This window comes from Mauremys mutica, chromosome 23 (genome assembly GCF_020497125.1).
Source record: "Mauremys mutica isolate MM-2020 ecotype Southern chromosome 23, ASM2049712v1, whole genome shotgun sequence".
NCBI lineage: Eukaryota > Metazoa > Chordata > Testudines > Geoemydidae > Mauremys > Mauremys mutica.
The window spans coordinates 3630873-3658721 of record NC_059094.1 but is presented as its reverse complement, the minus strand read 5'-3'; the positions used below and the strand labels follow the sequence as shown (position 1 = coordinate 3658721).

The 27849-nt window shown below is 49.2% G+C and overlaps 1 protein-coding gene across 1 annotated transcript in view; it reads left to right on the top strand.

Moving 5' to 3' along the window:
- The window catches only part of THEMIS2 (thymocyte selection associated family member 2), a 47429-nt gene extending 19861 nt beyond the window's left edge, over positions 1 to 27568 (top strand). The window contains exons 2-6 of the mRNA XM_044997769.1: positions 11573 to 11713; positions 13126 to 13536; positions 21835 to 22892; positions 23249 to 23426; positions 25208 to 27568. Coding sequence (XP_044853704.1) covers positions 11573 to 11713; positions 13126 to 13536; positions 21835 to 22892; positions 23249 to 23426; positions 25208 to 25308 — 1889 coding nt within the window. The 3' untranslated portion in view covers positions 25309 to 27568. The remainder of the gene's footprint in view (positions 1 to 11572; positions 11714 to 13125; positions 13537 to 21834; positions 22893 to 23248; positions 23427 to 25207) is intronic.
- The last annotated feature ends 281 nt before the right edge of the window (positions 27569 to 27849 follow it).

The following is a 27849-nucleotide window of genomic DNA, read 5'->3' as shown; positions in this document are numbered from 1 at the left end:
ATCAGCTTTGCCGGGTCGAATTTGGGGTAGTGTGGACGCAATTCGATGGTATTGGCCTCCGGGAGCTATCTCAGAGTGCTCCATTGTGACTGCTCTGGACAGCGCTCTCAACTCTGATGCACTGGCCAGGTAGACAGGAAAAGGCCTGCAAACTTTTGAATCTCATTTCCTGTTTGGCCAGCGTGGCAAAGTCCAGGTGAGTGCAGATCTCATCAGCAGAGGTAAACATGATGGAGTCCCAGGATCGCAAAAGAGCTCCTGCATGGACTGAACGGGAGGTACGGGATCTGCTCGCCATATGCGGAGACGAATCCATGCTAGCTGAACTCCGTTCCAGTAAACAAAATGCCAAAACATTAGAAAAAGTCTCAAAGGGCATGAAGGACAGAGGCCATAACAGGGACGCACAGCAGTGCCGCATGAAAATTAAGGAGCTAAGGCAAGCCTACCACAAAACCAGACAGGCAAACGGAAGGTCCGGGGCAGAGCCGCAGACATGCTGCTTCTATGATGAGCTGCATGCTATGCTGGGAGGTGCAGCCACCACTACCCCAACCCTGTGCTTTGACTCCGTCAATGGAGAATCACGGAACAAGGAAGTGGGTTTTGGGGACGAGGAAGATGATGACAAAGAGATTGAAGAAAGCTCACAGCAAGGAAGCGGAGAAACCAGTTTCGCCAACAGCCAAGATATGTTTTTCACTCTGGATCTGGAGCCAGTACCCCACAAACCCACCCAAGGCGTGCTCCTGGACCCCGTAGGTGGAGAAGGACCCTCTGGTGAGTGTACCTTTGTAAATATTACACATGGTTTAAAATCTGCCCTGGCATTTGTGGCCAGTAAAGCTACTGCAAAAGTCTGTTGCAGTATGGATGGAGGATGGGGATGGAGCAGAAATCCCGGTGTTTGCTGGCATTCAAACAACATCTATTCCTTCTCTCTCCCTGTGTTATCCTCAGGAGAGTGATATCATTCATGGTCACCTGGTTGAAATAGGGTGCTTTTATTAAGGGGACATTGAGAGGTGCCCATTCCTGCTGGGCTGTTTGCCTGTGGCTGAACCGAAATGCTCCCCACTGTTAGCCACCCAGTGGAGGGGGGGCTGAAGTGACCATCCCAGAGAATAGAGTGCTGGGGGTGGGGCAGGGATTACCGTATTTGGGTTTGAGCTGCATGCTAACCCGCAAACCGCAGCCCCTCCTTTTAAATTGCAAACCCATTTTAAATGGCCAACCCAACGGCTGCTTGGTATGGGAAACGAGGGTGCTGCTGTTTGAAACCATTCCCACATGTTATGAAGGTTAAAGAAGCCAAAAGACTGTGGCTTACCATGGCTGTCTGCAAACCGAATTCTATTGCCTGGCACGGCAGGAGTGATCTCTCACACCACACCAGCAGGCCCTCAATATAAGAGGCAAAATGCTACCTTGTAACGAAAGCACATGTGCTGTGTAATGTGAACAGCAAGGTCTAATGGGAAAGAGTGATCCTACTGTTCTCTAAAATCTGTCTTTTTCACCACCAATCTCCCTCCCCCCCCCACCAGCTGCAAATGCTTCTCCTTTGCAGAGGCTAGTGAAGATTAGAATGGGGGGGGGGGAACGCACTCAGGATGAGATGTTCTCAGAGCTACTGCTGTCCTCCCACACTGACAGAGCTCACCAGAACGTGTGGAGGCAGACGATGTCAGAGTGCAGGAAAGCACCACAGGAACGCGAGGAGAGCTGGCGGGCTGAAGAGGATAGGTGGCATCAGCTTGCTGACAGAAGGCAAGAGTCGATGCTCCGACTGCTGGAGCATCAAACTGATATGCTCCAGCATATGGTTGAGCTGCAGGAAAGGCAGCAGGAGCACAGACCGCCGCTACAGCCGCTGTGTAACCAACTGCCCTCTTCCCCAGGTTCCATAGCCTCCTCACCCAGACGCCCAAGAACACGGTTGGGGGGCCTCCAGCCACCCAGCCACTCCACCCCAGAGGATTGCCCAAGCAACAGAAGGCTGTCCTTCAATAAGTTTTAAAGTTTTTAAGTTTAAATTTTAAAGTGCAGTGTGACCTTGTCCTTCCCTCCGCCCCCACCCCTCCAGTTATCCCCCTATTTGTGTGATGAATTAATAAAGAATGCATGAATGTGAAGCAACAATGGCTTTATTGCCTCTGCAAGCGGTGATCGAAGGGGGGAGGGGAGGGTGTTTAGCTTACAGGGAAGTAGAGAGAACCAATCGGGGGGGGCGTTCATCAAGGAGAAACAAACAGAACTTTCACACCGTAGCCTGGCCAGTCATGAAACTAGTTTTCAAAGCTTCTCTGATGCACAGCGCCCTGGTGTCTGGCTGCGCATAATCAGCGGCCAGGCGATTTGCCTCAACCTCCCACCCCGCCATAAACGTCTACCCCTTACTCTCACAGATATTGAGGAGCGCACAGTAAGCTGTAATAACAATAGGAATATTGCTTTTGCTGAGGTCTATCTAAGTCAGTAAACTGCGCCAGTGCACTTTTAAACATCCAAATGCACATTCTACCACCATTCTGCACTTGCTCAGCCTATAGTTGAACAGCTCCTGGCTATTGTCCAGGGTGCCTGTGTATGGCTTCATGAGCCATGGCATTAAGGGGTAGGCTGGGTCCCCAAGGATAACTACAGGCAGTTCAACATCCCCAACGGTTATTTTCTGGTCTGGGAAGAAAGTCCCATCCTGCAGCTTTTGAAACAGACCAGAGTTCCTGAAGACGCGAGCATCATGTACCTTTCCCGGCCATCCCACGTTGATGTTGGTGAAATGTCCCTTGTGATCCACCAATGCTTGCAGCACCATTGAAAAGTACCTCTTGCGGTTTATGTACTCGCTGGCTTGTTGCTCCGGTGCCAACATAGGGATATGGGTTCCATCTATCACCCCACCACAGTGAGGGAATCCCATTGCAGCAAAGCCATCGACTATGACATGCACATTTCCCAGAGTCACTATCCTTGATATCAGCAGATCTTTTATCGTGTGGGCTACTTGCATCACAGCAGCTCCCACAGTAGATTTGCCCACTCCAAATTGATGCCTGACTGAGCGGTAGCTGTCTGGCGTTGCAAGCGTCCACAGGGCTATCGCCACTCGCTTGTGAACTGTGAGGGCTGCTCTCATCTTGGTATTATGGTGCTTCAGGGCAGGGGAAAGCAAGTCACAAAGTTCCATGAAAGTGCTCTTATGTATGCGAAAGTTTTGCAGCCACTGGGAATTGTCCCAGACCTGCAACACTATGGGGTCCCACCAGTCTGTGCTTGTTTCCTGGGCCCAGAATCAGCGTTCCAGAGCTAGAACCTGCCCCATTAACACCATGAGGTGCACATTGCCAGGGCCCGTACTTTGCAAGAAGTCTATATCCATGTCTATGTCCTCATCAGTCTCGTCAGCGTGCTGCTGTCGCCTCCTGGCCTGGTTTTGCTTTGGCAGGTTCTGGTTCAGGATACTGTGCGTGGTGTTTACAGTGCTCATATTTGCCGCAGTGATCTCAGCGGGCTCCATGATCTCACTGCTGTGGCGTCTGAGCTGAAAAAAGGTGCGAAACGATTGTCTGCTCTGACGGAGGGAGGGGCGACTGATGACATGGCTTACAGGGAATTACAGTCCACAAAGGGGGTGGCTTTGCATCAAGGAGAAACACAAACAACTGTCACACACAGAATGACCCCCTCAAGGATCAAACTCAAAACCCTGGGTTTAGCAGGCCGTTGATTTCACAGAGGGTGGGAGCAAATGAATACAATGAATACAAGCAAATGAATACAAAACAAATTGGGTCTATTTCTTGTTTTGATCCACTCCATCTATCTTTTATATCTTTAGGGTGGCAGCAGACAGTGCAGTATGACGGCTAGCCATTGTCAGTTCCTGGGTGCTCAGCAGAAGATGCTGCATTACGACTGCTAGCCATTGTCATCTCCTGGGTGCTCGGCAGGAGTCTGCCCAGGCGACCATGACTGACCTCATCAAGGTTGGTTAAAAGAGCACCCAGGAATATGACAATGACAACGGCTACCAGTCATAACGCACCATCTGCTGCCAAAAGGCAAGGAGCTGCTGCTGTGTAGCAATGCAGTCCCACGTCTGCCAGCACCCAGGAGAGTTATGGTGATAGTCAGCTGTACAGGTTCCATGCTTGCCGTGGTATGGCGTCTGCACAGGTAACCCAGGAAAAAAGGCGTGAAACCATTGTCTGCCATTGCTTTCATGGAGGGAGGGAGGGAGGGAGAGGGGGGCCTGACGACATTTACCCAGAACCACCCGCTACACTGTTTTTGCCCCATCAGGCATTGGGATCTGAACCCAGAATCCCAATGGGCAGCAGAGACTGTGGGAACTGTGGGATAGCTACTCACAGCCACTCACAGTGCAACACTCCGGAAGTCGACGCTAGCCTCGGTGCTGTGGATGCAGTCTGCCGACTTAATGCACTTAGAGCATTTTTTGTGGGGACACACACAGTCGACTGTATAAAAATAATTTTTTTAAAACCGAATTCTATAAATTTGACCTAATTTCGTAGTGTAGACAGACCCTCAGACATAGGTTAGGGGTTTGTTACAGGCGTGGGTGGGTGAGATTCTGTGGCCTGCATTGTGCAGGAGGTCAGACTAGATGATCATAATGGTCCCTTCTGACCTTAAAGTCTATGAGCCTATGAGTAAGGGAGTGGGGGAGGGCACCCCCAGGTTTCACATGGGGCTCTATTCCTGGCCCCGCACGCAGGCTTCTGGGTGCCAGCCCTGCTCCCGGGGCTCTGCTCCTGGCCTCGCACGTGGGCACTGCTGCCAGCCTGCCGGCCCCATGCCTGGGGTCCAGGCTGCCACCCTGTGCCCAAGGCTCCGCTGCTGGCCACGTGCCCCGGTCCCGGCTGCCAGCCCCACCCCTACCCCCAGCTGTGGCCCCAACCTTGGCCTCCTTACCCCTGTTCGGGTCCCTCCTTCCCAGAGACATGGCCCTGCTCCCAGCCACTGCTCTGGGGGGGGGGGACGAATGGGGAAGGGGGCTGACTTTCAGCATCTCCACTATTAAAAGTGTTCCAGAGCCACTGTGGTTAAAGTTTCCTCCCACCCCCCCAATCTGAAATGGCGCTCCGATGAGCCAGGAGTGGCCAGAGGGCTGCAGGAGGGCAGTGGGCTCTGGAAAATGCAGCCCCCATGTGACAGCATGAAACCCACCTTGAGCCACTGCCAAGCACCAGGCAGGGGCGGCTCCAGGCCCCAGCATGCCAAGCGCGTGCTTGGGGCGGCAAGCCGCGGGGGGCGCTCTGCCGGCGCTGCGAGGGTGGTAGGCAGGCTGCCTTCGGCGGCTTGCCTGCGGAGGGTCCGCTGGTCCCGCGGCTTCGGCGGACCTCCCTCAGTCGTGCCTGCAGAGGGTCCGCGGGACCAGCAGACGCTCCGCAGGCAAGCCGCTGAAGCAGCCTGCCTGCCATGCTTGGGGTGGCAAAATGCCTAGAGCCGCCCCTGGCACCAGGCCCCACAAGTCACAGCAGCAGTGCAGAAGTAAAGGTGCAATGAACCATATACCATGCCACAATTACTTCTGTCTGCTGGTGATGGTGGTGTTTCCTTCAGAGCTAGGAGCCCAGCCAGCACCCCAGGCCACCCTGCCAGTGCGTAATTTGTGCCAGGGCTGAGCTCTGGCACCTCTTTCAATACAAATTAAGCACTGTGGAAAGGCTATGGTGTCCGGACGTGATGCGGGGGGGAGCCCAGGGAGCCCGTGGGGCCCAGGGGTGATGGTGGGCTACCAAAATACAAGTTTGTCCAAAGCATCATTTTCCCTAAGGCCAGCCCTGCTGGCTAGTGTGGTTAATGCTGCTCCTCACCGAGATCCAGTCAGGGGCCTGCAGATTTTACACAGCCCCTGAAACCTGGATGGGAACAAAGGGTTTGATGGGGTAGGCAGGAGGCAGGAGTCACCATCTAGAGATTTCAGAAAGAGAGGAGGGGTAAAGACCTGCCCCCAGACACAGTGTGGGCCTTCCAGGCAGAGCGCAGGTGTGCGGGGAGGCTGTTGCAGGGCGCAGGAGGGAAGGGGGTGTGGCATGTTGCAGCATCCAAGGTGGAAGGGAGTCCTGGGGGGTACCCAGGATCCATGGGGGAGGCAGAGTCTCGGGGAGAAAGGTGTTGGAGGAGTCCCCTGGAAGGGAGTTGTGGGGGAGTGCACAGTGTTGCCGGCCCAGAGGGCCTGAGGAGGGGCGACAGCGGGGTTCGCTGCCCGGTGTGCGTCGCACTAATTAACACACCAGGGTGGAGAAGCAAACCAAGTTTATTTGAGCCCAAATAAGGGAGAAAAAGCAATTTCAAATCCTGCACACCCGCACGCAGGCGGGGTCCCCGTATTTATACCCCCCTTGTTTTTCCCCCTTCCTCCCTCCCCCTTGCAACAGTTACACTTAACACTATAATGTAGCTTGTTAGAACTGTTCTCATTCGCATGTTTATCTATGGCCTTCACAGCACAGACGCATGCAGACTTTCCTCCCCCTTCTCCCTCGTCTTACTGCCGCTTTTTGCTGTTTCGAGCTGTACTGCATCTGCAAGCTAAGAAAGCTGACAGTGACACATTTTGCTTGCTGTTTATTAGCATCTTAGGCTGGTTAAAGTTCACAGCATGGAAGAACTTTGGTTTACTCAGGCCTAGAGTCACAACTTTGGTTCACTTAGGCCTAGGGACACCAACAACAGGGTCTGTGGGGGGAGGAGGTCACAGGGGGTGGGGGAAGTGTCACGGGGTCCACGAGGGTGGGTGGATTGCTGGGTCCATTGGGGAAGGTGCTGTTTGTGTCTGAATTTAATAACAATGCAAGATTGTCAAAACAACAGGCTCAATGGAATTATTTAATCAATGATTAACACAGCATATAGAGAAAGAAAAGCTCTCTTACCTCTCTGTAAGGTGAAGAGCTGACCCCTTTCCTCCCAGTGGTGGGGTGCTGGCAATGTTCTAACTCCCCATACCTCTGTCCTTTTGTAGGATGTGAGACAAAGCCATTCCTTTCTGGAGGGAAAAATTACTTCCCTTCAGTTAATTTCACTGTGTGTTGTTTTCAAATTCTCATTTTACCTAAATACATATGGAATTTCTTGTATGGCATCTTAGGTTACATGCCAGGTATGCTGAAGGGATTCCTAACTCAATTATTATTAAGGACACTGTTGCAACAAGCACTTCCTAACAAGTTAAAACATCTTTCGATTTGTCATTATTTCATGTATCACAGAAAACATATGCAACAACAAATACCTCTTATCAACCACAGAGCGTAACTGAATTACGTGTGCCTCCCTATCAATGACCCAGTCTTGTTCATTATAAGACACTTTTGCAGGGACCTTCATTAGTTTTGAGAGATCCTTTTCCTGGACATCTGGAGTATCATAGTCTTAGAGGTGCAGGGAATAATTAGATGCAGCCCAATTACATAAATTCCTGAGAGTTGCCTACTTACTAACTTCAGGTTCAGGACAGAACTTTCAGCTTCATAGATACAGGAAACTAAAATATATATAGATACACAACATAAAAAGGATTTTGGTTAGCATGTAAAAGAATCATGATCGTTTAATATACAAAAATCATAAAAGTTAATATTAACAGCACTATGGGGAGGTGTCACAGGGTCTGTGGAGAAAGGGTGTATGTGTGGTTGGTCACAGGGTCCATAGAGTAAGGAGACAGTAGCAGGGTCCCAAGGGAAGTAGGTTGGGGGCATTTCACAAGGTCTGTGAAGAAAGAGAGCTGTGGGGTGGGATGTCACAGGGTCCATGGCGGAAGCAAGTTGAGGGGAGTCACAGGGTCCATGGAGGAAGGGAACAAATAGCACTTAAATAAGGAACTACGTTTTGATTGACTGTAAATTACAAAATAGTTCTCAGGTCACCTCAAGTCACATGTGACCATTATCCTGTTATGGAGAGATAAGGGTCTGCAACTCCCAGAGCTGAAGTTTAATACTGAGCAAAACTCTGCCAAATATCATACCCACATTTCTATTTTGCATTTTCATTCTAAGTAATCATACACTAAACAAATAACTCAAACCCAGTATTCCAACAATTTGTCCACAAACCCAGTATTCCAACAATCTGTCCCATACTGTTGCAGAGAAATTATACAGACAGTTACAAATTAAGAAATCAATAGGAACCCTGTTTTCTTTTTAGATAAATTAAGAATTGGGGGAAATGGCTACATTTATCACCCTGTGTTTAATTATGTAACAACTTTAAAAACATGCATCCTGCTGAGTGTTGTGTCTGTGAGCCCAGCCACACAAAGAGTGGACAGCCCCACGCACTGCATCTTCACCCCGCCAACAGCCTTGCACACCCACCCCATAGTCAGCCACTGGACCCCCACCCCCAACTCACCACTGGTGAGCGGGCAGCTGGTGAGCAGGGATCCAGCCCGCAGCAGGACCCGCCAGTACTGAGTGGGGGGAGACAGAAAATACGGGACAATTTGTCTGTTTTTAAGAAAAAGTTGGGACAGTTGCAGGAGGGCTTAAATATGGGACTGTCTCTTTAAAACCGGGATGCCTGGTCACCCTACCTTGAATCATTTTTGTGGCTCTTGTCTGCACCTTCTCCAATTTTTCTGCATCCTTTTAGAAATGTGGACCCCAGAAACGTGCAGCATTCCAGTATTGGGCTCACAAATGCAGTATACAGAGGTAAAATCATCAATCTGCTCCTACTCATGTCTCCATTGTTTATGCATCCAAGGATCACATTAGTCCTTTTTGTCACAGCATCACACTGGGAGATGAATGTCTCAGTTTTCAGGGGTTAGCTATTTGGACAAGAAGTTGAATTTTTCTGCAGAAAACAGACACTTCTTGTGAAAAAATTGGTTAGTGGCAAATCCAATTATATGATGAAAAGTAGTTTTAACTGATAATTTTGTCACTTATGGGGGTTGAACCCCCAGTTCCTTACTAAAGGATAATTTGCTAATTACAACTGTGCGCATGTAAGCATGGGTGGTAGGTGAACGCGCCCTTGGGGGAGGCTAGCTCCCGGCTCCTCTCCGTCTGCCCGAGGCCGAGCCTCCTCTGCCCCTCCTCCCCCACTGGAGTCCAGAGCACACCCCCCCCACACACGGCCACCCGCCCACACCTGTCTCCAGCCCCAGCACTGGGCGGCCGGAGCACTGGGCAGGCAGCATGGCCCCAGCGCCAGGAGGATGGGCAGCATGGCATGGCCTCAGTCCGGGGGTCTTGTGCACACTGTGGCACCAGCCTGCCTGCTCCAGCCTCTCAGCCACAGAAGGGAATGGCAGGCAGGAGGGGATCTGGGGGTGGAGGGTGGGCGGTGCCATCCCAGGCTGTTTGGGGAGGCACAGCCTTCTCCTGCCTACAATACCCACCGCCCATATACATAGGTATGTTTTCGGAGGTGAGGCGCTCATGACACAGGCCAAAGAAAAATGCTTTGGGACAAGGAGTGGCAAAGTCCAGCTCCTTCTGGTGTTCACAAAGCCATGGCTCCTGGGGTGACCCAGAGTTATTTTGTCACTCAGTCAGTCAATCAAGGGCTAATTCCTTATTTGGACAGTAAGTAATTAATAACGCATTAATTACTAATGCAACCAGTTATACAATCCAATCACGTTTGGTGACATTTATGTAATCTTACACTGATGAACTTTTACAACATTTTGGCCTCTGAATAAGGCACTAGGAATGAGGAACCAGTTCCAGCCTCAGATGGAAGCAGCCCCACAAGCTGCTCGGGACCAGGAGGCACTGATCTCCTGTCCCCCGTGCCATTGGGATGGACTTGGGGCCTGGCTCGAGCCAGCGTGTGGAGAATGATCCAGAGAGCATTGTCCCAGGGGATGGATGCGGTGCCCTGACAGTCTGTTACCAACCCTCATGCTGAGACCCTTTCTGCTGGATCACGCCCACGCAGGGCTCAGCAAAAGCAGAACTCTTGGCTGTGAGTGGGGGTGGCTAATCTCTGTGGTACTGAATGAGGACTGGAAATGAATCAGTGTGAGAAAAATTAGTCAGCAGCTTCCCATAAGCTTTAAAATAGCCATTAGGCCATGTGCTTCAGTTCACTGCACATATGAGGGAACACCTGGCCAGGCAGCCTGCAGCTCTGCGGGAGGGCAGAATGTGGCAATTCTCGAGGTACCCAGGACTGTGAGTCGCCTTTTTAACCCCAGCCTCTAGCAAGAGGGAGCCTTGCCATGGTGGCTGGGTGCTGGCCCTTCACACCCCCAGCCTGTTGGCCACTCCAGCACTCTCCTCTGGGCTGTGCCAGCCCTGCCTTCACCTTGCAGGGTAACAAGAGGTGCCCGCCAGGAGCCTCCACAATTCAGCTACTTTCGCCCCTTCCTCTCCCGCACCTCCAGCAGGTACAATGGCTGCCTCCCCGCCTCCAGCAGGTACAATGGCTGCCTCCCCGCCTCCAGCAGGTGCGACTGCTTCCCCTACTCCTGCCTCCAGCAAGTGCGACTGGCCCCCCACCCCCGCCTCCAGCAGGCACAACAGGTGGCTCCACCCTGGAAGCCTGGGAGTTCTATGTCAGCGATCTCCCCCCTCAGGACAAGACTTTTGTTACAGTTGCTGGTGTCTAGATCCCCAGGTCCCGGGAGCCGGCATCATTTGCAGTGGGGCCCCTCAAGCGCTGAGCCACAGAAGGCCTGGGCATGGTGCTCCCATGGCCTTGCTGTCTGCAGTGACCCCGCCCTTGGCTGGGGCAGTCTCTGGAAGGCATTCTCCCAGCTCGCCGTTTCTCTGGCTCAGGAAGCGCCGCCTCGGCCCTCAGCTACCGTGCTCGCAGCCACGGTCCCAGTGTGGCCCGTTAATGTGGACGTCCCTCTTTCCGGAGGGGAAAGGCTCCCGAGAGCACAGTCACTGCCCACAGGGAGACCTTCTGGGCCTTGCCCTGCACGCACCTCCTTCCCAGGCCTCCTCAGTCCTGGTGCTGGCTGGAGGGGTCTCCTGTCCCACCAAGGAGCATGCTCGCTGGCCTGGACTGCACAGGCCTGCGCAGCCGCTCCCCTCCTGGTCAGCCTGGTGGCTGCCCTCACCGGTAATAGCTTGTTAGCCAACAGGCTCTGACTGTCTAGGGTGGGACCTGATGCGGGCCCAGCACCGTCAAACCTGGGAACATCACAGTCTTTATTGTGTTTGTCCTTATGGGGGCGCAACAGAGCTCTTACCCCACTGTACTGATGGGGAGCTGAGGCCCAGAGAGACTAAGGTCCAGAACCCCAGAGGTAACTAGGCACCCGATTCCCACTGAAATCAATGGGAGTTAGGCACCTAAGCACTTTGGAGGCTCTGGGCCGCTGCCTTGCCCAGGGTCTCGAGTCGCAGGCTGCCTGTGGCAGAGCAGGAGTGGGCCATCCTTCCATCCTTCCTCCCCTGCTAGGGCCCTTCTCAAAGGTGTGGTGCTTCCTGGGGAGCGAGGGCCTTGCTGGGTGACAGTGAGGTTCCACCCCGGAGACGGGCTGAGTGACTGCAGCGCTGTCAGTGATGGCTGACTGACTGCAACCACAGAAACACCCATAAACCGCCCCCATGTTCCCCTGCAGGGTCGGTGTACGAGGTGAGCGGCAGAGAGTGCAGCTTATCAACAGGGGATCTGATGAAAATTACTGGCCTTTGCCTGCAGAAGGTCACCTGCGTGGATCCAGAGACCGGGCAAGCAACAGAGCTGCCTCTGAACTTCAAAGGTAAACTGGGACACCCCATGCCCACCCAGCCTACTGCAGGTAGGCACCCGCCCACCACACACAGATACACCCCATTCTCCTCCACACACACCCATCCACCACCCCCTCATATACACCCCCCCCACCACTACCTCTAGGCCATCCGCACCCCAGCCATACACACACATCACTGCCTCCAGACCATCTGCACTCCCAGCCTCCCCGCTACACACATACACACAACCCCCACTACCTCCAGGCCATCCACACCACAGCCATACACACACACACACACACACACCAGCCCTCCCCTCTCCCCCAACACACTGTCTCCAGGCTCATCCACCAGCTCCCTCACACATAAACATCCCCAACACTACCTCCAGCCATCCGTACACATACACAAACACAAATACACATACAAACACATATCCAAACATACACACACACACACCAGCCTCCTCACATACCCCCCCACCCCCGCCATTACCTACCGGCCATCCTCATCCCAGCCATAAACACACACACACAGTCTCACTGTCCCCACACCACCAATATATATAGGCCACACACTCACCCGACCATGACATATAGGCTTCACCCCACCACACTCCCCAGCCACCTATAACCAAACAGAGCCTGCCCACCACAAACAGGCCCTGCTACAGTTGCCAACTTTCTGATTGCAGAAAACTGAACACGCTTGTCTAGGGTTGCCAGGTGTCCAGTCGAAAGGGACCCTGGTGCATAGGTGCCAGTGCTCGGGGTGGGGGCAGTGCACAGAGCCTCCCTGGCCTCCCTGCACCTAAGGGCCATAGAGACATGGCAGCTGCTTCCGGGAGCTACGCAGAGCCGGGTAGGGAGCCTGCCTCAGCCCCGCTGCACTGCCGACTGGACTTTCAATGGCCTGGTCAGCAGCCACCAGGTTCCCTTTTCGGCCAGGTGTTCCAGTCGAAAACCAGATATCTGGCAACCCTAGCCCCACACACATGCCCCAGCCACACACACACCCTGGCCACCACATGCAGGCCACACACACACACACAGCCACATACACACTTGCCCGTCACCTCCAGGCCACACCTCCACTCTGGCCACATTTGCTGAGGCGGGTGTGGCTAATCCCCAGCCCCACTGCCATTGTGGGGTGGGGCAGCCCCTCATGCAGGCACTGCTGGGATCTGTGCATGGCTCATGCTTGTGTACAGACAAGGCTCCATTGAGGCGCCTCATTCCTGGGGTCCCTGGTTCAGGGTTGCCTAGCCAGGTTTTCCCAGGCAGGACCGTGCCTTTGTTGAGGTAGCTGTCCTGGAAGGCCTGCCTGGGTTCCAGTGCACATGGCCAACTTTCCAGTGTTGTGGCCTCAGGATCATCCCAGTCGCAGCAACTCTACCTGCCTCACTAACGGGGAGCTTCCTCTGGCCCTCCTGCAGGGCATTTCCAGCCCAGCCGAGACAAGCTGTCATACACCAGCCTGAAGAAGCTTGCCTGGACCAGGCCAGCAGGGCTCCAGGACATGCCCTTCTCCTTCACCTCAGCAGTTGACTTGACCGTGGATGGGCGGGTCATTCCCAAGGGCCAGCCCATTTCCCTGCTTTCGGTGGCCAGGCATGAGGGCCAGGAGTTTGCCAACTGCACGACCATGGGGCAGGATGGGCAGCATTTGCTCTGCCTCCCCTTCTCCCTCCAGGGCCAGTTCTATGAGTGCACCGGGCGGCAGAGCTACACGCTGAGCCAGGTGCTGCAGTCGGAAGCCCTGAGAGGCCAGCGCCTGAAATGCTCTGCACTCAGCAGGCACTCACTGCTCCTCTGCCCCGTGTACGAAGTGGAGGCGATAATGCACAGTGAGTACGGATGCAGCCGGGGCTGCTGGGGGTGTATGTGAGAGAGAGAGAGCTGGATGGAGTGGTGTGTGTATGGCTCCGTGCCTCTGGGTCAGTTTGTGGGGGAGGTGTGTCCTGGAGTCTCTGTGTGTGCTAGGGTGACCACCCATCCCTTATTTTAAGGGGCAGCCCCTTATTTCATTGATTTTGTCCCTTAAGGCAACCACTCAGCCCTTATTGTAAAATGTACTGAAATGTACTAAAACAGATCATTAGTACGTTTTAAACTTTAAGTTGAAACTTACGATAATTGAATTGTACACTTGAGAGAACAATCCATGCTATGCGAAGGGAAATGGTGTTTCCCTAAAATGTCCCTTAAATGTCCCTTAAAGTCATGGTTTTTCCTTATTTCCATTCAACAATGGTGGTCCCCCTAGTGTATGCCCACCTCAACGTGTGTGTTGCTGTCTCTGTGTGACTTTGTTGGGGAAGAACTTTCCTTTCAATGAACTGAGGCATTTATTTAAATCATTAACTGAAGCTATTAAGAACCCAAATAATCCACATCAGACAATTTAAGCTAGTGGGCCAGACTGGATAACAAAGATGGCAGTACTTTTCCAAGCACCTATGTGAGTAACCAAAATGGGATGCTGCTGCTCACAGTAAATTGTGCAGATCTTCAAAATATGATGGTGTTGCCCCTGGATTCCCCTGGGCTTCTTGCCCCTGGCTCACCTTGATGGGGCTCCTTGGGCTCAGCTCCTTCTTGTCTGGGGCATCTCCCAAGCGCCACCCATGTAAGGCATCAAACCGAGCAGTCACAGTGAACTGTACAAATCTGCCCCACCCCGCACTCTCCTTTTTCACATGAGCAATGGGATGGTAACGATGCTGATATTTACTTGGGAACCTAGGAACTGCCAGCCGGGATTCATAGATTCCCACATTCCAAGGCCAGAAGGGATCACGTGATCACCTAGTCTGACCTCCTGTATAACACAGGCCAGAAACCTGCCCCCAAATAATCCTCAGAGCAGAGCTTTTTAAAAAAATCCAATCCTGATTTTAAAATTATCAGTGATGGAGAATCCACCATGACCCTTGGTAAATCGTTCCAATGGCAAATTGCTCTCACTGGTAAAAAATTTACACCTTATTTCCACTCTGAATTTGTCAGGCTTCAACTTCCAGCCATTGTTGTGTTACACCTTTCTCTGCTTGTTTGTGTGGCCTACGTTCTTTGTACCTGGATGTGTACATTTATACTTAGCCATATCAAAACATACATCGTTTGCTTGCCCCCAGCTTACCAAGTGATCCAGATCACTATGTGTCAATGACCTGTTCTCTTCATTATTTACCACTCCCCCAATTTTTGTGTCATCTGCACACTTTGTTGGTGATTTTATGTTTTCTTCCAGGTCATTGATAAAAATGTTAAATAGAGTAGGGCCAGGAACCAGTCTTCCCGGGACCACACTAGAAATATACCGTTCGATGACAATTCCCTGTTTACAATTACATTTTGAGACTTATCAGTTAGCCAGCTTTTAGTCCATTTAGTGCACACCGTGTTAATTATATATTTTTCTAGTTTTTAAATCAAAATAGTGTATGGTACCAAGTCAAATGCCTTACAGAAGTCTAAATATATTTCATCAGTACATGTAATCTCATCAAAATAATACAGTATATCAAGCTAGCTTGATAGGATCTACTTTCCATAAACCAGTTGATAGGCATTAATTATATTACCCTCCTTTAATTCTTTATGAATCAAGTTCCATATCAGCCATTCCATTATTTTACCCAGGATTAAGATCAGCCAGACAGGCATCATCCCCTTTTTCTTTTCAAATATTGGCACAACATTAGCTTCCTTCCAGTCTTCAGAAACTTTCCCAGTGCTCCAAGACTTATTGAAAATCAACAATAATCGTCCAGCAAGCTCCTCGGTCAGCTCTTTTAAAATTCTTGGATGCAAGTTATCCAGACTTGCTGATTTAAAAATGTCTAACTTTAGTAGCTGCTATTTAACACCTTCCTGAGATACTGGTGGAATTGCAAGAGTGTTATTATTATCATCATATGATATGCCTGCATCATCTATTTTCCCCCAAATACAGAACAGAAATATTTATTGATTACTTCTGATTTTTCTGCAATATTATTGATAATTCTACCATCATCATCTAGTAATGAACCAATACCATTGTTTGCATTCTTTTTGTTCCTAATATACTTTAAAAAAAAATCATTCTTATTGTCCTTAACTCTGCTGGCCACAGATTTTGCTTTGTGTCACTTTGCTTCCCTTATCTATTTTATACAATTCCTAGCTTCTGATGTATATTCATTACTATCAGCTTCCCCTTTCTTCCATTTTTTACATTATTATTATTATGTATAACTGCCTTCACTTCCCCTTTAAACCAGGTTGTTTTTTTAACCAATATGGCCTTCGTCCTTAGTTGTGGGATTTTGGCTTTTGGGGCATGTAGAAAAGTGTTCTTAAACAATTTCCAATTATCATTCACATTTTTCTGATCAAAATTTTCCTCCCAACTGAGGAACCCAACATCAGACCAAACATACAATATCTCACCTCCAAGGGTGGCCGGCACCAGATGCTTCCAAGGAAGGCATAAGAATCCCACAGTAGCCAAAGTGATATAATCTGCGCCTTCCCTCCCCAGGTTTCACATGGTCTCTAATATTAGAGATTGGTTTAAATCCTGAAGCACAAGGTTTAATGTCCCAGTTCTGTGTATGCTTAGGGTGTTCTAATATTCCAACACTTTTTTTTAGTATTGAGATAACTGGATATTCTTGGTCTCCATATAACTATCCAACTCCTTTTTTAATCTTGTTAAATTCTTCACCTCAGCAACTTCTTGGGACAATGAGTTCCACATCTTAAATGACCATCGATGGATGCCTGTGGTAATGCCTCACTGAGATGAGTGGGTTTTTTCACACCTCTCCAAGCTGTTTTCTCAGGCTCTCTGCAGACTCAGCTCTGCATTAGTTACAGGTGGTTCATGTTTCTGAGCTTGTCTTCACAATCATAACAGCTATAGACTTTTCTTAAAGCTGAAAGCTCAGATTCTGGAGAACAGGACACTTCTGAGCGGTGCCAGTACCGTGCTTGGCTGTGCACCAGCTGCTTCTGGGCCCTGAGCTGAGCAGCCATAACAGTCTCACTCCTTACAAAACTGGCTAGCACAATAGGAATTAGGGATTCCTATTAGACTTATGAGCCCCCATCTAATTCATGGCCCAGGTGCACACACCACAAGTCATAGAAGGTGTAACGTTCAGCTATGGACAGGGCTTGGAAACATCTGGCATGCACACATCTGCCAAAATGGCACTGCTCTGTTCCAGGCTATCTGCTCCTCCAATCTCTCTCAGAAGTATGGGGTAGTTTCAATAGTGCCAACCTCAAATGATCAAAAATCGTGACTCACACCCAAAATTCATGAGATTTTTTTAAAAAGATGACATTGTGTGTTTTGGTATGTCTTCTGGGTGCCAAATTCCCCCTGCCCAGCCCAGTGTGTGGGTGACAAGTGGGGCCCAGCGTGTGTGGGGTGACAAGTGGGGCTGCCCACACTCCCAGATTCATTGGGTTGGGGGATCTTGGCTCCTGCTGCAGGAGCTCTCACCCCCCGTTTTGCCCATCACCTGTCCAGCAATTAATATTACCCCCCAATGTCCAAATCAAGCTTGCCCCTGAAGACCGACTTCCCATCAGTTCAGCCCACATCACTTCACTCACTCACCCTGGAGAATGGCTTCAGGTTGCTGAAGGTGGGGAGAGAACTCTTCCTACAGCAGATTGATTGGTTGCTCAGCCCCAGCAGGCAGGCAAGTGGGGCAGGCAGCCAATCAGAGCGCTCAAATTCACAGAGGGGCGGAGTTTCTGACATTAGCAGCTGGCTCCAGCCCGGCTGAAATCCACCAGCGCTGAGGACACTGCAGTCCCCACAGGGCGGGGTGAGGGCCCAGTGCAGTGCTTCTATATAGTGATGCCAACTTTTCCCAACTTAGTGCTAAAAAATTCCCAAATCTGGTCAAAAATTCCCAGATACAGTTTTTTATTTCAAAATCTCAAAGGAACGTAATATGTGTGTTTTTAATAACTACATAATATATAATATATCCAAAATTATTCTTATTCATTTGAGATATTTTACATTTATTATAATTCTTAAATGTATAGACATGTTTTTCAATTTTAAACTTATGTTACTTTACAGTAAATAAAATATTTAACACATGACGAGTAGGATTGAAATGATAGAAAACAATGTATTTTACACAAATTTCACTATTTTAAAAACAAAAGTATTAATAAGTACAGCAAAGTTACATTGAAAAAATAAAAAGTAAACATATGATTATAAAATAAGATAAAAAAGCGAACAGAAAGAACAAATAACACTCTTTTATATAATTTTCCTTATTATTATAATCTCTTAGTTTTATCCATTTTCTGACTCATGGTCTGAGTCGTCACTAGGAACATCATTACCATCATTAATATTTTAACAAGTTTTATCACTGTCATTTTTACTGTACATATTTTTATAATGTAAATACAAGTGCTTAATAGTAATTACAAAATTAGAACATTTCTCTTGCTTTGCTTTCAAAGCTGACCTTATAACTACACTAGAATTGAGTGTTTTGGTTGTCATAAAGTTTCTTTCTATGTTTTTATGTCAGTTACCATGGAAAAAATTCTTTCACATGCTGCATTTGAATGTGGTAATGTGAAAACCTTTTTAGCCAGTTCAGATATATTTGCAAACATGAATTGATCTGAATAATCTAAATTCATTAACTTTAAATTTTTCTATAAGTTCCTCAGTCTCAGTTTGCACCAAAACATTGCTAATTATAGCAGTACATTTATCTTTCTTTAATGTTACAGCCTCAGCAATTTTGGAATCAGGGAAACATTTTTAACTACTTCAGTCAAGTGTTCTACAGATTAAATAGTGACATTGTGTTCAGCAAAGTAACAGGCCATTCTAATCTCTGCATTTTTAACTTACTCTTCAAATTTTTGTGCTTTTTTAATTTCACAATCTTGTTTATTAAACATATCATCACTTTTCTTTGTATTAGATACTGTCTCATACTGTATTAGATACTTTTGTTTATGTTTTTTACCTTTAGCGTACTTATCTAACTCACTAGTACCTGCCTGGATTTTTACATCACAACATTTGCAATAAGCTCAAAAACTATTGTTTTCTACTTTCTGCAGCCAGTCTTTTTATTTACCTTCTTGAAGCCACGAGTCTTGAAAGGCTTTTTTGAAAGTAGATGGCTTCTCTTTTGGTGGAAGTTCACCCCGAGTCTTCAATACTCTGTCGGGGTGCTCTCCTGTTGTTTTTGTTTCGATGTGGACGGATCTCTGTCTACTCCTGCAGTCCTCTTCCTCTTTTCACCAGACTTAGATAAAAAATGGAAAGAGATCTCTGAAATAATGGAATGTGATAATTAGTATAATGTATATTTCAATTTATATTTAAATCAAAGAAGGGAACATATTATATATTACACCTCTACCCCGATATAGCACGACCCGATAGAACACGAATTCAGATATAACATGGTAAAGCAGCGCTCCGGGGGGGCGGGGCTGCACCCTCTGTGGATCAAAGCAAGTTCGATATAACACGGTTTCACCTATAATGTGGTAAGATTTTTTGGCTCCTGAGGACAGCGTTATATCGGGGTAGAGGCAGGGCTGGCAATGGCTTTTTTGACGCTCCAAGCCAAAAAAAAAAAAAGGTCGGGGGGATGGCCGGACCAGCCAAGCAGGGTAAAAAAAAACCCTGCGGCGTGGCCAGAGCGGCAAAGCAGGGGAAAAAAACAACAAAGCTGTGGGGCGGCCAGAGCCAGGGTGCAGGGGGACTCCCTGCGCTGCAGACGTGCCCTGGCTAGCAGAGGGGAGGGAGGAGGGAGTGGGGGGGAGAGAATAAAGGGGCAGGCGACCAGGGCTTCAGCGGGGCGCTCGCCACACGGCCCCGACTGCCGCGCTGCCTGCCAGGCGGGCTCCGCGCTGCTCCGGTCGGCGGGGAGCGAAGGACGCAGGTTGCCCTGCCCGGCTGGCTGCAGACCTGGCACCAGCTGGGGCAGACGGAGCGCGCAGCCGGCTCCCAGCAGGGTGCTCCCCTCCTCCACACCACCGCCCCCTACAGGGCGGCCAGATCGGCGAACCAAAAAAAAAAAAAAAAGCATCTGTGCCACCCTAGGATTGGGCAGAATGCCACCTCGTAGAATTTGCCACCCCAAGCATGAGCTTGCTCGGCTGGTGCCTGGAGCCGGCCCTGGGTAGAGGTGTATTACCTAACACAGTAGGCAAAGATATTTAATATTTGCTTGGAGGAAGGTGCTATTACAAATTTATGAATAACCGAACGCTCTGGTCCACATTCTCTGTGCAACTGCAAGCACGAAATACAACATTATAGAGATTTAATGACAGATCAAGAAACTAATCATAATCAGTAAGTATTGCAATATATTTAATTATTTGAAGAAACCTTACCTAGAAGATAAATTTGATAACCATCTCCTCATTACCCGCCAGCCAGCTGTTGCTGAGGTTGGTTTGTTGTGAGTGCATGTGCACACTTGTCACTTCACTTGTGCCGTCATGATATAGTACGTTGAAGCACCACCAATAGGAGAGCAGCACAGCCCGATTATGAAAATCACATGACAAATATTCACCAATCGAAGAATGCATTTTGAGGGAAATTTAAAAGAAGCGCAAATATTTTTCTTTTTATGAAAACTTCCCTGGATTTTTGAGATTTGGAAAGTCTTTTACTTTTTATGAATTTTTCCCAGGATTATTTAGGTTTTGAATGAAAATTCCCAATTTCCCAAATTGAAACATTTTACTCAAAAATTCCCAGATTTTGGGAAATTTCCCGGGATATAGAAGCACTGGCCCAGTGTTGTTCCTGTCAGTGTCCAGCTGCATGGGAGAACGGGGTCAGGCTGCAGACCTGCATGCTTCACTGAGAGGTTTTTCCTCAGCAAGGAACCAGCCCCCAGGAGCCCAGCAAAGCTTAGGGGCCACACGCTTGAGCAGCTGCACAATCTTGTGCGAGCGGCGACTCATTTTGGTGACTCACATGGGTGGGGCCTATTTTGTGGTTGGAGCTTGGAAGAGTACCACTACCTTTCCCCCTAGAGCCCTGCCTTTGTATTTCCCCAGTCCTAGGCTGGTTGCGTGCTGGACCAGTCCCCCATGTGGTGCAGATGGAGATCTCTGTAGCAGATGGATATCTTGGCCATGCCCCCATAGACCCCATTCACATCAGCTCTCAAACTGTGGTTTAAATTTGACTGTAGCCAATTGGGGGATCTAATAGCACTTGGAGCTGGGCACAAACAACACAGGAACGATGTTATAAAACACGCCTCTGCCTAGAATAGCAGTGACCTAACTTCATTGCACCATGACCCCCTTTGGACAACAAAAATTACTATGTGACCCAGGTATGGGGAGACAGAGCCCAAGCCCCACCTCCCAGGGCTGATGCCCTCGGGCTTCGGCTTCAGCCCAGGACAGTGGGGCTCAGGCTTCGGCTTCAGTCCCAGGCCCCAGCAAGTCTAATGCTGGCCTTGGCAAGCCCATTAAAATGGGGTTGCAACTAGGGTGACCGGTCAGCAAATGTGAAAAATCGGGACAGGGGTGGGGGGTAATAGGAGCCTATATAAGACAAAGACCCAAATATCGGGACTGTCCCAATAAAATCAGGACATCTGGTCACCCTAGTCGCAACCCACAGTTTGAGAACCACTGACCTACCACATTTCTCTCTGTCCATATTGGCCAGGTCGTTAGACACACATGCACTCTGCCCCCAATGCTGTGTTTCTGTACCCACTGATCAGTGTGTTACAGGACCTCTCTGTGCCGATCCACAGAGGACAGGATTCTGATCTAGCCCAAGTAGAAACTTTAGCTCATGCTACAGCAGCTCATGCTTTCAGCTCTGGATGTCCCCTATGCATTCCCCAGGGTATCAGGATGGCAGCTGTCATGCTGAGTTTTAACCAGTATTGGAGCCAGGGTCAGTACATCCTGCCAGCATCTCAGCCTGGATGAGAGCAGCAGTGCAGATCCAGGGTCTCCCTGACAGGGAGAGAACCCCTGGTTATTGTAGGCTGCAAAAGCATCTGGGGCCTGATTCCCAGCTGGCATCACCAGGGTCAATGGGGTGACACTGGCTGGGGTTGGGATTGCTGGCTCTCACTGATGCATGTCTCCCCCTGCAGTGCGGAAGGAGGTAGTGAAAATCCCCTCCACCCTGGAAGTGGATGTGGAGGATGTCACCGAGGAGTCTCAACACATCCACTTCATCAAGCCACTGATGCTGAGTGAGGTCCTGGGGCTGGAAGGGCCCTTCCCCTTGCAGGCCGAGATCCTGGAGGGTCCTGAGTACCCACCTATCTTCGAGAACGACTGGATTTCCCGCCTGCAGAAGGGGCAGAAGATCCAAATCCATGGCAAGTCCTGTGCCTGGAGGATCCTCGCCTCGTCCAGCAAGGGCAGGAAGGGCTTCCGGCACTTTCTGCTTTCCAGCACCTACCAGGGCAAGTTTCGGAGACGCCCCCGGGAGTTCCCCACAGTCTTTGACCTGACAGCAAGTCTGGGGAAGGGTGAGTGCCTGCGGGTGGTGGTGACTAAAGACTGTGAGAGCCCTGAGGAGGATCTGCCATCTCTCAGCATGGGGGACCGGCTGGAGGTGCTGTACCTGACAAAGACCCAGGTCTGCAGGCAGGCAGAGTACAGATCCATCGACGTCCTCCTGTGCAGCAGAAGCAGTGGCGAGGGCGAGGACGAGGAGAGTGAGCAGCTCATGCTGCCACTGCACCTGGAAGGCGGCTTTGTGGAAGAGGTCAGCGACAGCAGGAGATACAGCCTCCCCGAGATAGTGGAGCTGCTTCAGCTGCCCTGCGAGGTCAAGGTGGCAACCAAGGATTCTTCCCTTGCCAATGACGTCCTGGGCTCTTTCTCCGCGGTGCGGCTGGAAGCACGAATCACTGAGACCTTCTTAGAGACCAGCTTATGTGAGGCGCCGTCAGTGAGCTTCCAGATCCCCCCTCAGTGGCTGGACATGGCCCTGTTCTTCACAGAGGAGCCTGCCTCACCGCAGACACCCCTGACAGACATGTCAAAAGTCGAAGAGCTGACAGAATCCTTTTATTATCATTTGCTAAAGCTGATGCCTAGCAATGAGGCTCCCCCACCGCGGCCCCCCAAAAGAAGAGATTCCAGGGACAAAGCAGGCACCCAGCTATCTGGAGCCAAAGAGGTCACTGAGAAACCAAAGGTACTGGGGTGGGGGGTGGGGGGAAAAGGGGTGTGTGTGTGTGTTGCCTATCCCCCTTTGGGGCAGAGCAGCTCTTTTACTGCATCACAGAAGGACTCAGCCAGGCAGCAGAACACAGGAGGAGCTGGGAAAGAAGGGGACCCGTGCAGAGGTTGGGGTCCTTGCTGATCACTCCACTTCCTTGCAGAAATTCTAGCCGAAATCCTGCACCCCAGCTCTCTGGTGTCCATTTGGGACTGGATTTTCTTGGCAACTATCCTATGGCTTGTAGTCCACACACCCTGCTACCAGCATCTTCAACAGACTGAGCTACAGCCTTTTGTTTTTAAAATCCATCTTGTTCCTCTTCCCATTAGCCACTTCCCCCTTTGTCCAAGTCGAAGTGCACACCCGAGGAGTCTATGCCGCCGTCCTACAAGCCTAGGAATGCAAGGAGTCCCTCGGCTGTCCGGAGTTCCCCGAATGAGTACTCACCACATCAGATTGGCTCGCAGATGGCCCCCAAGCCTAAGAAACCCTTCAAAGAGGCTACAGGTGAGACTGTCCAATAGACTTGCTGCTGTAGCACTAAAGATGAAAAGGAAATGCACAGCGTGATGCACTGTGGCAAAATTATTAGGACTAATCTGATGATGCTCAGGGAAAACTACTGGGCTGTGACATGGTGCCCCCATTGCTTGGGATGCAATGTTGGACACAATTCTAAAAAGGCGAGTGGGAAATAATTACTTGCTTCCTGCTGTGGGAACCAGCAGCCAGGAGCTGGAGAGGGGGTCTGGGAGTGTTGACCACTGCAGGGGCTGGGAAGTTCGCTACTAGGGGGTTTCCCCTGCCTCTGCAGCATCAACTTTCCAGCTCCTATCAGCCTGCACAGAGATTAGATTTGACCAAGAAATGGAAAAATCACTTTGCAAAACATTGGGCCATTTGGAATTTCTTCCTGGTTCAAAAGGTTCAAATGTTTAAATTGGTTTACCAAAAAAATTGAATAGTCAAAGTTAGTTCTCCCGCTTTTTGCCACTGAGTGCAATAAAATGAATGCGGTCCAAGGTTTTCCTCACATAGTCCTTTTTTCCAATCTGTAGTGTTTCAAATCTTCAACTTTGGAAAAGTTTCCAAGTAACAGAATGACAGTTTCATTTCTCCTTTTGTCCCTTTGTAACTTTTCTAAAGTTGGGGAAGATTTGACAACTTATAGAGAGGAAAAGGGAGAAAAAAAAATCTAGACCTTATTCATTCTACCACATTCAGTAACAAACAAACAGAGTGAGAAAGGAGGGAAAAAACCTGGTCTCAAAAAAAATTATTTCAAAAATTAAAATTAAAATTCAATTTGAAAAGAAATTAGATTACAATTTTTGTTTAGAACATTTTTGTTGACAAAAATTAAATTTTTCATGGGAAGATATCGTCGGTTTTCAGAAAACACCATTTTCAGCAGGAAATTTTTGATCAGCTCTAGGGTCAGTGGGATCTGTGCTTGAACATACACAGTACTATAAAATGCATATCAGTACTCTAAGAAAGCAGGGCCTAGGCATCTCAAATTGGGCACCCAAAATTAGTGGCCCATATAACAATTTTGGCCTTAACTATGTGTAAAACAGGAACAATACCCACCCACCAACCCCTCACCCCACTGAGGCTGTCCAGGCAAGCAAGCTTAATTTTGATGCTTCCTAACTTTCGAGTGCTCGATTTTTCAACTTTCATATTCTTTAAAATTTTAATATAATGTAAGAAGAAATCAGGCTGTTTCAACTCAGGGAGCACACGCAGCCAGTGCAGATAAAGAGAAGTAGGCTACAATCATAAAAACAAATCTCATGCTTGAGGGTGTGAACTGATCTCTGCAGGGGCTGGAAAGGATGTGCCCTCCCACTAACAGCACCCCAAAACTGGCTCTAGGTTCACTGAACTGTTTTGTTTGTCATCCCCCTCAAAGCATCAGATACTGGCCACTGACAGAAGCCAGATACCAGTCTGGTTAGGTCATTGGTCTGATTGAGCACAGCATATGCTGCGTTCTTAGCAACATGCAAACACACTATATTGCCCATTGCTTTTTATGCTCTTGCTCCTGGGCTTTTTGCTGTTAGTCACCTTTGCAGTGTTGTATTCAGATAAAAGTATTACTCTTGCATCGCAAGGCCTCTCAACACTGGCAGGGAAGGAGAAGGAGAGCCCAAGAATCTGCCTCTCTAAAGGGTTTCTATAGCCTGTACCTCCCTAGTATCTTAGCACATGGAGTCATCCAGGGCATCCCAAATGCTGTCATAGCACCTGCATGGTATTCTCTTTCCTTTTCCTTTTAGATGAGAATGTCAGTGATGGCTCTGACCATGACTATGAACTAATTGATGATGAGCTTAAGAAAACAATCGATAGAATGCAGAAGGCTGTTCTTCACTACTAGGACTCTGGCCTACAGAACATGACAAGAAGCCAGCCTACGCCAAAGCCACTCCCAGTTCTTAAACTCAGAGATGAGCACTTGCAAAAGCTAAATGCAGCACTGAGTCCCATGAAATGGCTTCCAACTGCCCTCACCAGTGCAACCTGAAGAGACAGCTGGGTTCCAGCAGTCACTGCTCCCGTGCTGCAAGCCTGCACATTCAGAGACCTGTCCTCTATGTACTAAAGCAGAGGGCTGGTTTTATTGGTCCTATGGTAAGCTAAGCGCTGTCCTTAGCTGTGTAGTTTGGAACCAGGGTTGCTGGAATAATTTGTATAGTGGGGGGTGCCGAGAGCCATTGAATCAAAGTGTAAATCCTGTTTATGTGGGGAAACACTTCAAGTCTAGGGATGCTGCAATACCCCCACCCAGCACCTATGTTTGGAATCCCTGGTTTACACTGGTGCGCCAGGACAGATAGGTGGGTTAACAAACAGTCTCTCCAATAATTCCCCTAGCAGGCAGAGTCCCAGTATTCAGGGGTGTCTCCCTTCAGTAATTGAGTTGTGTGGATTCAGCTCCTCTGAACTCTGATCTACACATTTAAGGTGAGCAGAGCAAAGCTGATCCTGCATCAGCATGCCAGCGGGGGGATGGTCAGGGCACGCTGCTCTCCTGCACCTGCTCTAGGACATTTCAGAAGTGACCCCAAGACTTGGGGAACGGTTTTAGTGCTTACCAAAGGGATGCACCATGTTCTTACCCCTGTATAAACCTGTATACCCCATTGGAAGCTTCTGGGATGTGGTGCTAGTGCTAGAGCTTGCTTTCTGCATTTATACTTGATCTGAATCACCTTAATTCAGAGCTGTAAGTAAGGCACTGGCAGGGCCGTCCTTACCCGTACGCGGCTGCATGAGGCACCATGAAACTTGGGGCACCAGATTTCCTGGTGCCCTGCACAGCTGCGCTCCAGCCCCAGCCCCAGCCCTGAGGACTGCAGCAGGGCAGGGCCTGCACTCACCAGCGGTGGAAAGTGCAGGGACCCGGCCCTAGCCAGGCCCCCAGAATAGCTAGGGATGGCCCTGACTCCTGGAGCCTCACCTGTGTGCACTCACACACTGAGGAGGCCCATAGACAGTCATCTACCAGTTGGCGGGCAGTGCTTGAGTGATCTTTCACCCTCACTGCATGGATAACAAACACTCTTCTGCAGCTGCTGCATGCTGTTTTGGGTGTGGTTTAATATTGTAGGTCATCTGGGCAGGCCAAAGCTTTCAACCCTGTGTGCCTAAAGTTAGACTTAATAGAAGCAGCTTCATTAAGGAAGGTGCTGAGCAGCTCTCACTCCTGTCAGTGGGATTTGTGGGCACATGGCCCTGCTGAAAATTAGGCTACTTTGTTTAGGTGCCTCACTATATATTTAGAAACCTAACTTTAGGCATCCAGGTTTGGCAATGTAAGCCTCAGAAATATCTCCTCCTGTGCGAGAATCAGTACAGCTGCCAGCATACAGTGATCTGGGTTAGTTACGGTTTGTTTAGCATATTTTGTATAGTGCAGTGGGACCCAAACAAATTGCTCACATTTACATAATTGGAGAGGTTGCCCTGGCTCTCTGAGGACACAACTCAAACACCAAGGCACAATGTCCTATGGAGAAACACTTTGAGGGCTGGAATTAAACACACTCTACAGCTCCAGCTGAACTCATTTCTCCATTTGAGAACACTGTAAAAAACTGCAGTTGTGAACCCCCTCCCCCATTACTTTCAGTGATTTGCTGGTTTGTCTCAGCCATTTTTAGACAACCATAGGCTACATCTTTGCTCACAGCTGGAGACAACTGCTGCGAACGTTCCACCCGTCCTTCAGCTCACAGGGTACCTTGTGCTTGTGAGCAAGCCTGTTGCCCTGTCTTCCTTTGGCATGCCCAGTGTGATGCTTGTGATGACCCTGCTGCGCCCTTGGTCTTTGGCTTTCATTTATAAGGTGGCAAAAAAAACAAAAAACAATAAAAAGTGTCGTAATACAACCCCAGTGGATTTATTTAAAGTTTAGAAAAATATCTTGAAGCCTCAGGATCAATATTCTCTATGCAACAAAATGCATCTGTCACAAAGTGCATCAAGGGAGAGAGAGGAGAAATAATTGCATGGCTTGTTTGATTTTAATGGTATAAAAACTGAGGTTCTTCAATGGTAGCATCATGCAGTGCAGGAGAGCACTTCCCCTCCTTCCACAACTCCCTGAAATCTGAACACAATGCAGGCATGACAAACTTGGTGGAAGCAGGGCGGGAAGACACCAGCTGACTGCTTTGAGAAACAGGTAGAAATAAGAATCTAAAGAGATCTGAAACCTAACCCCTCCATCTGACTGAAAGCAAGGTCCTTTTGCTATTCATCCAGCCAAAGGGAGGATTATACTCTGTAATATGACTTTAGCAATGGCTTTGTGGAGCTCCACATTTATTCTTGTCTACTCTCCAGCAGGTCTGCTCAGTTTGTCAGCCAAATATTTTTTTTTAAATCTATGAAAGCATACTGGGATCTGGAGCTA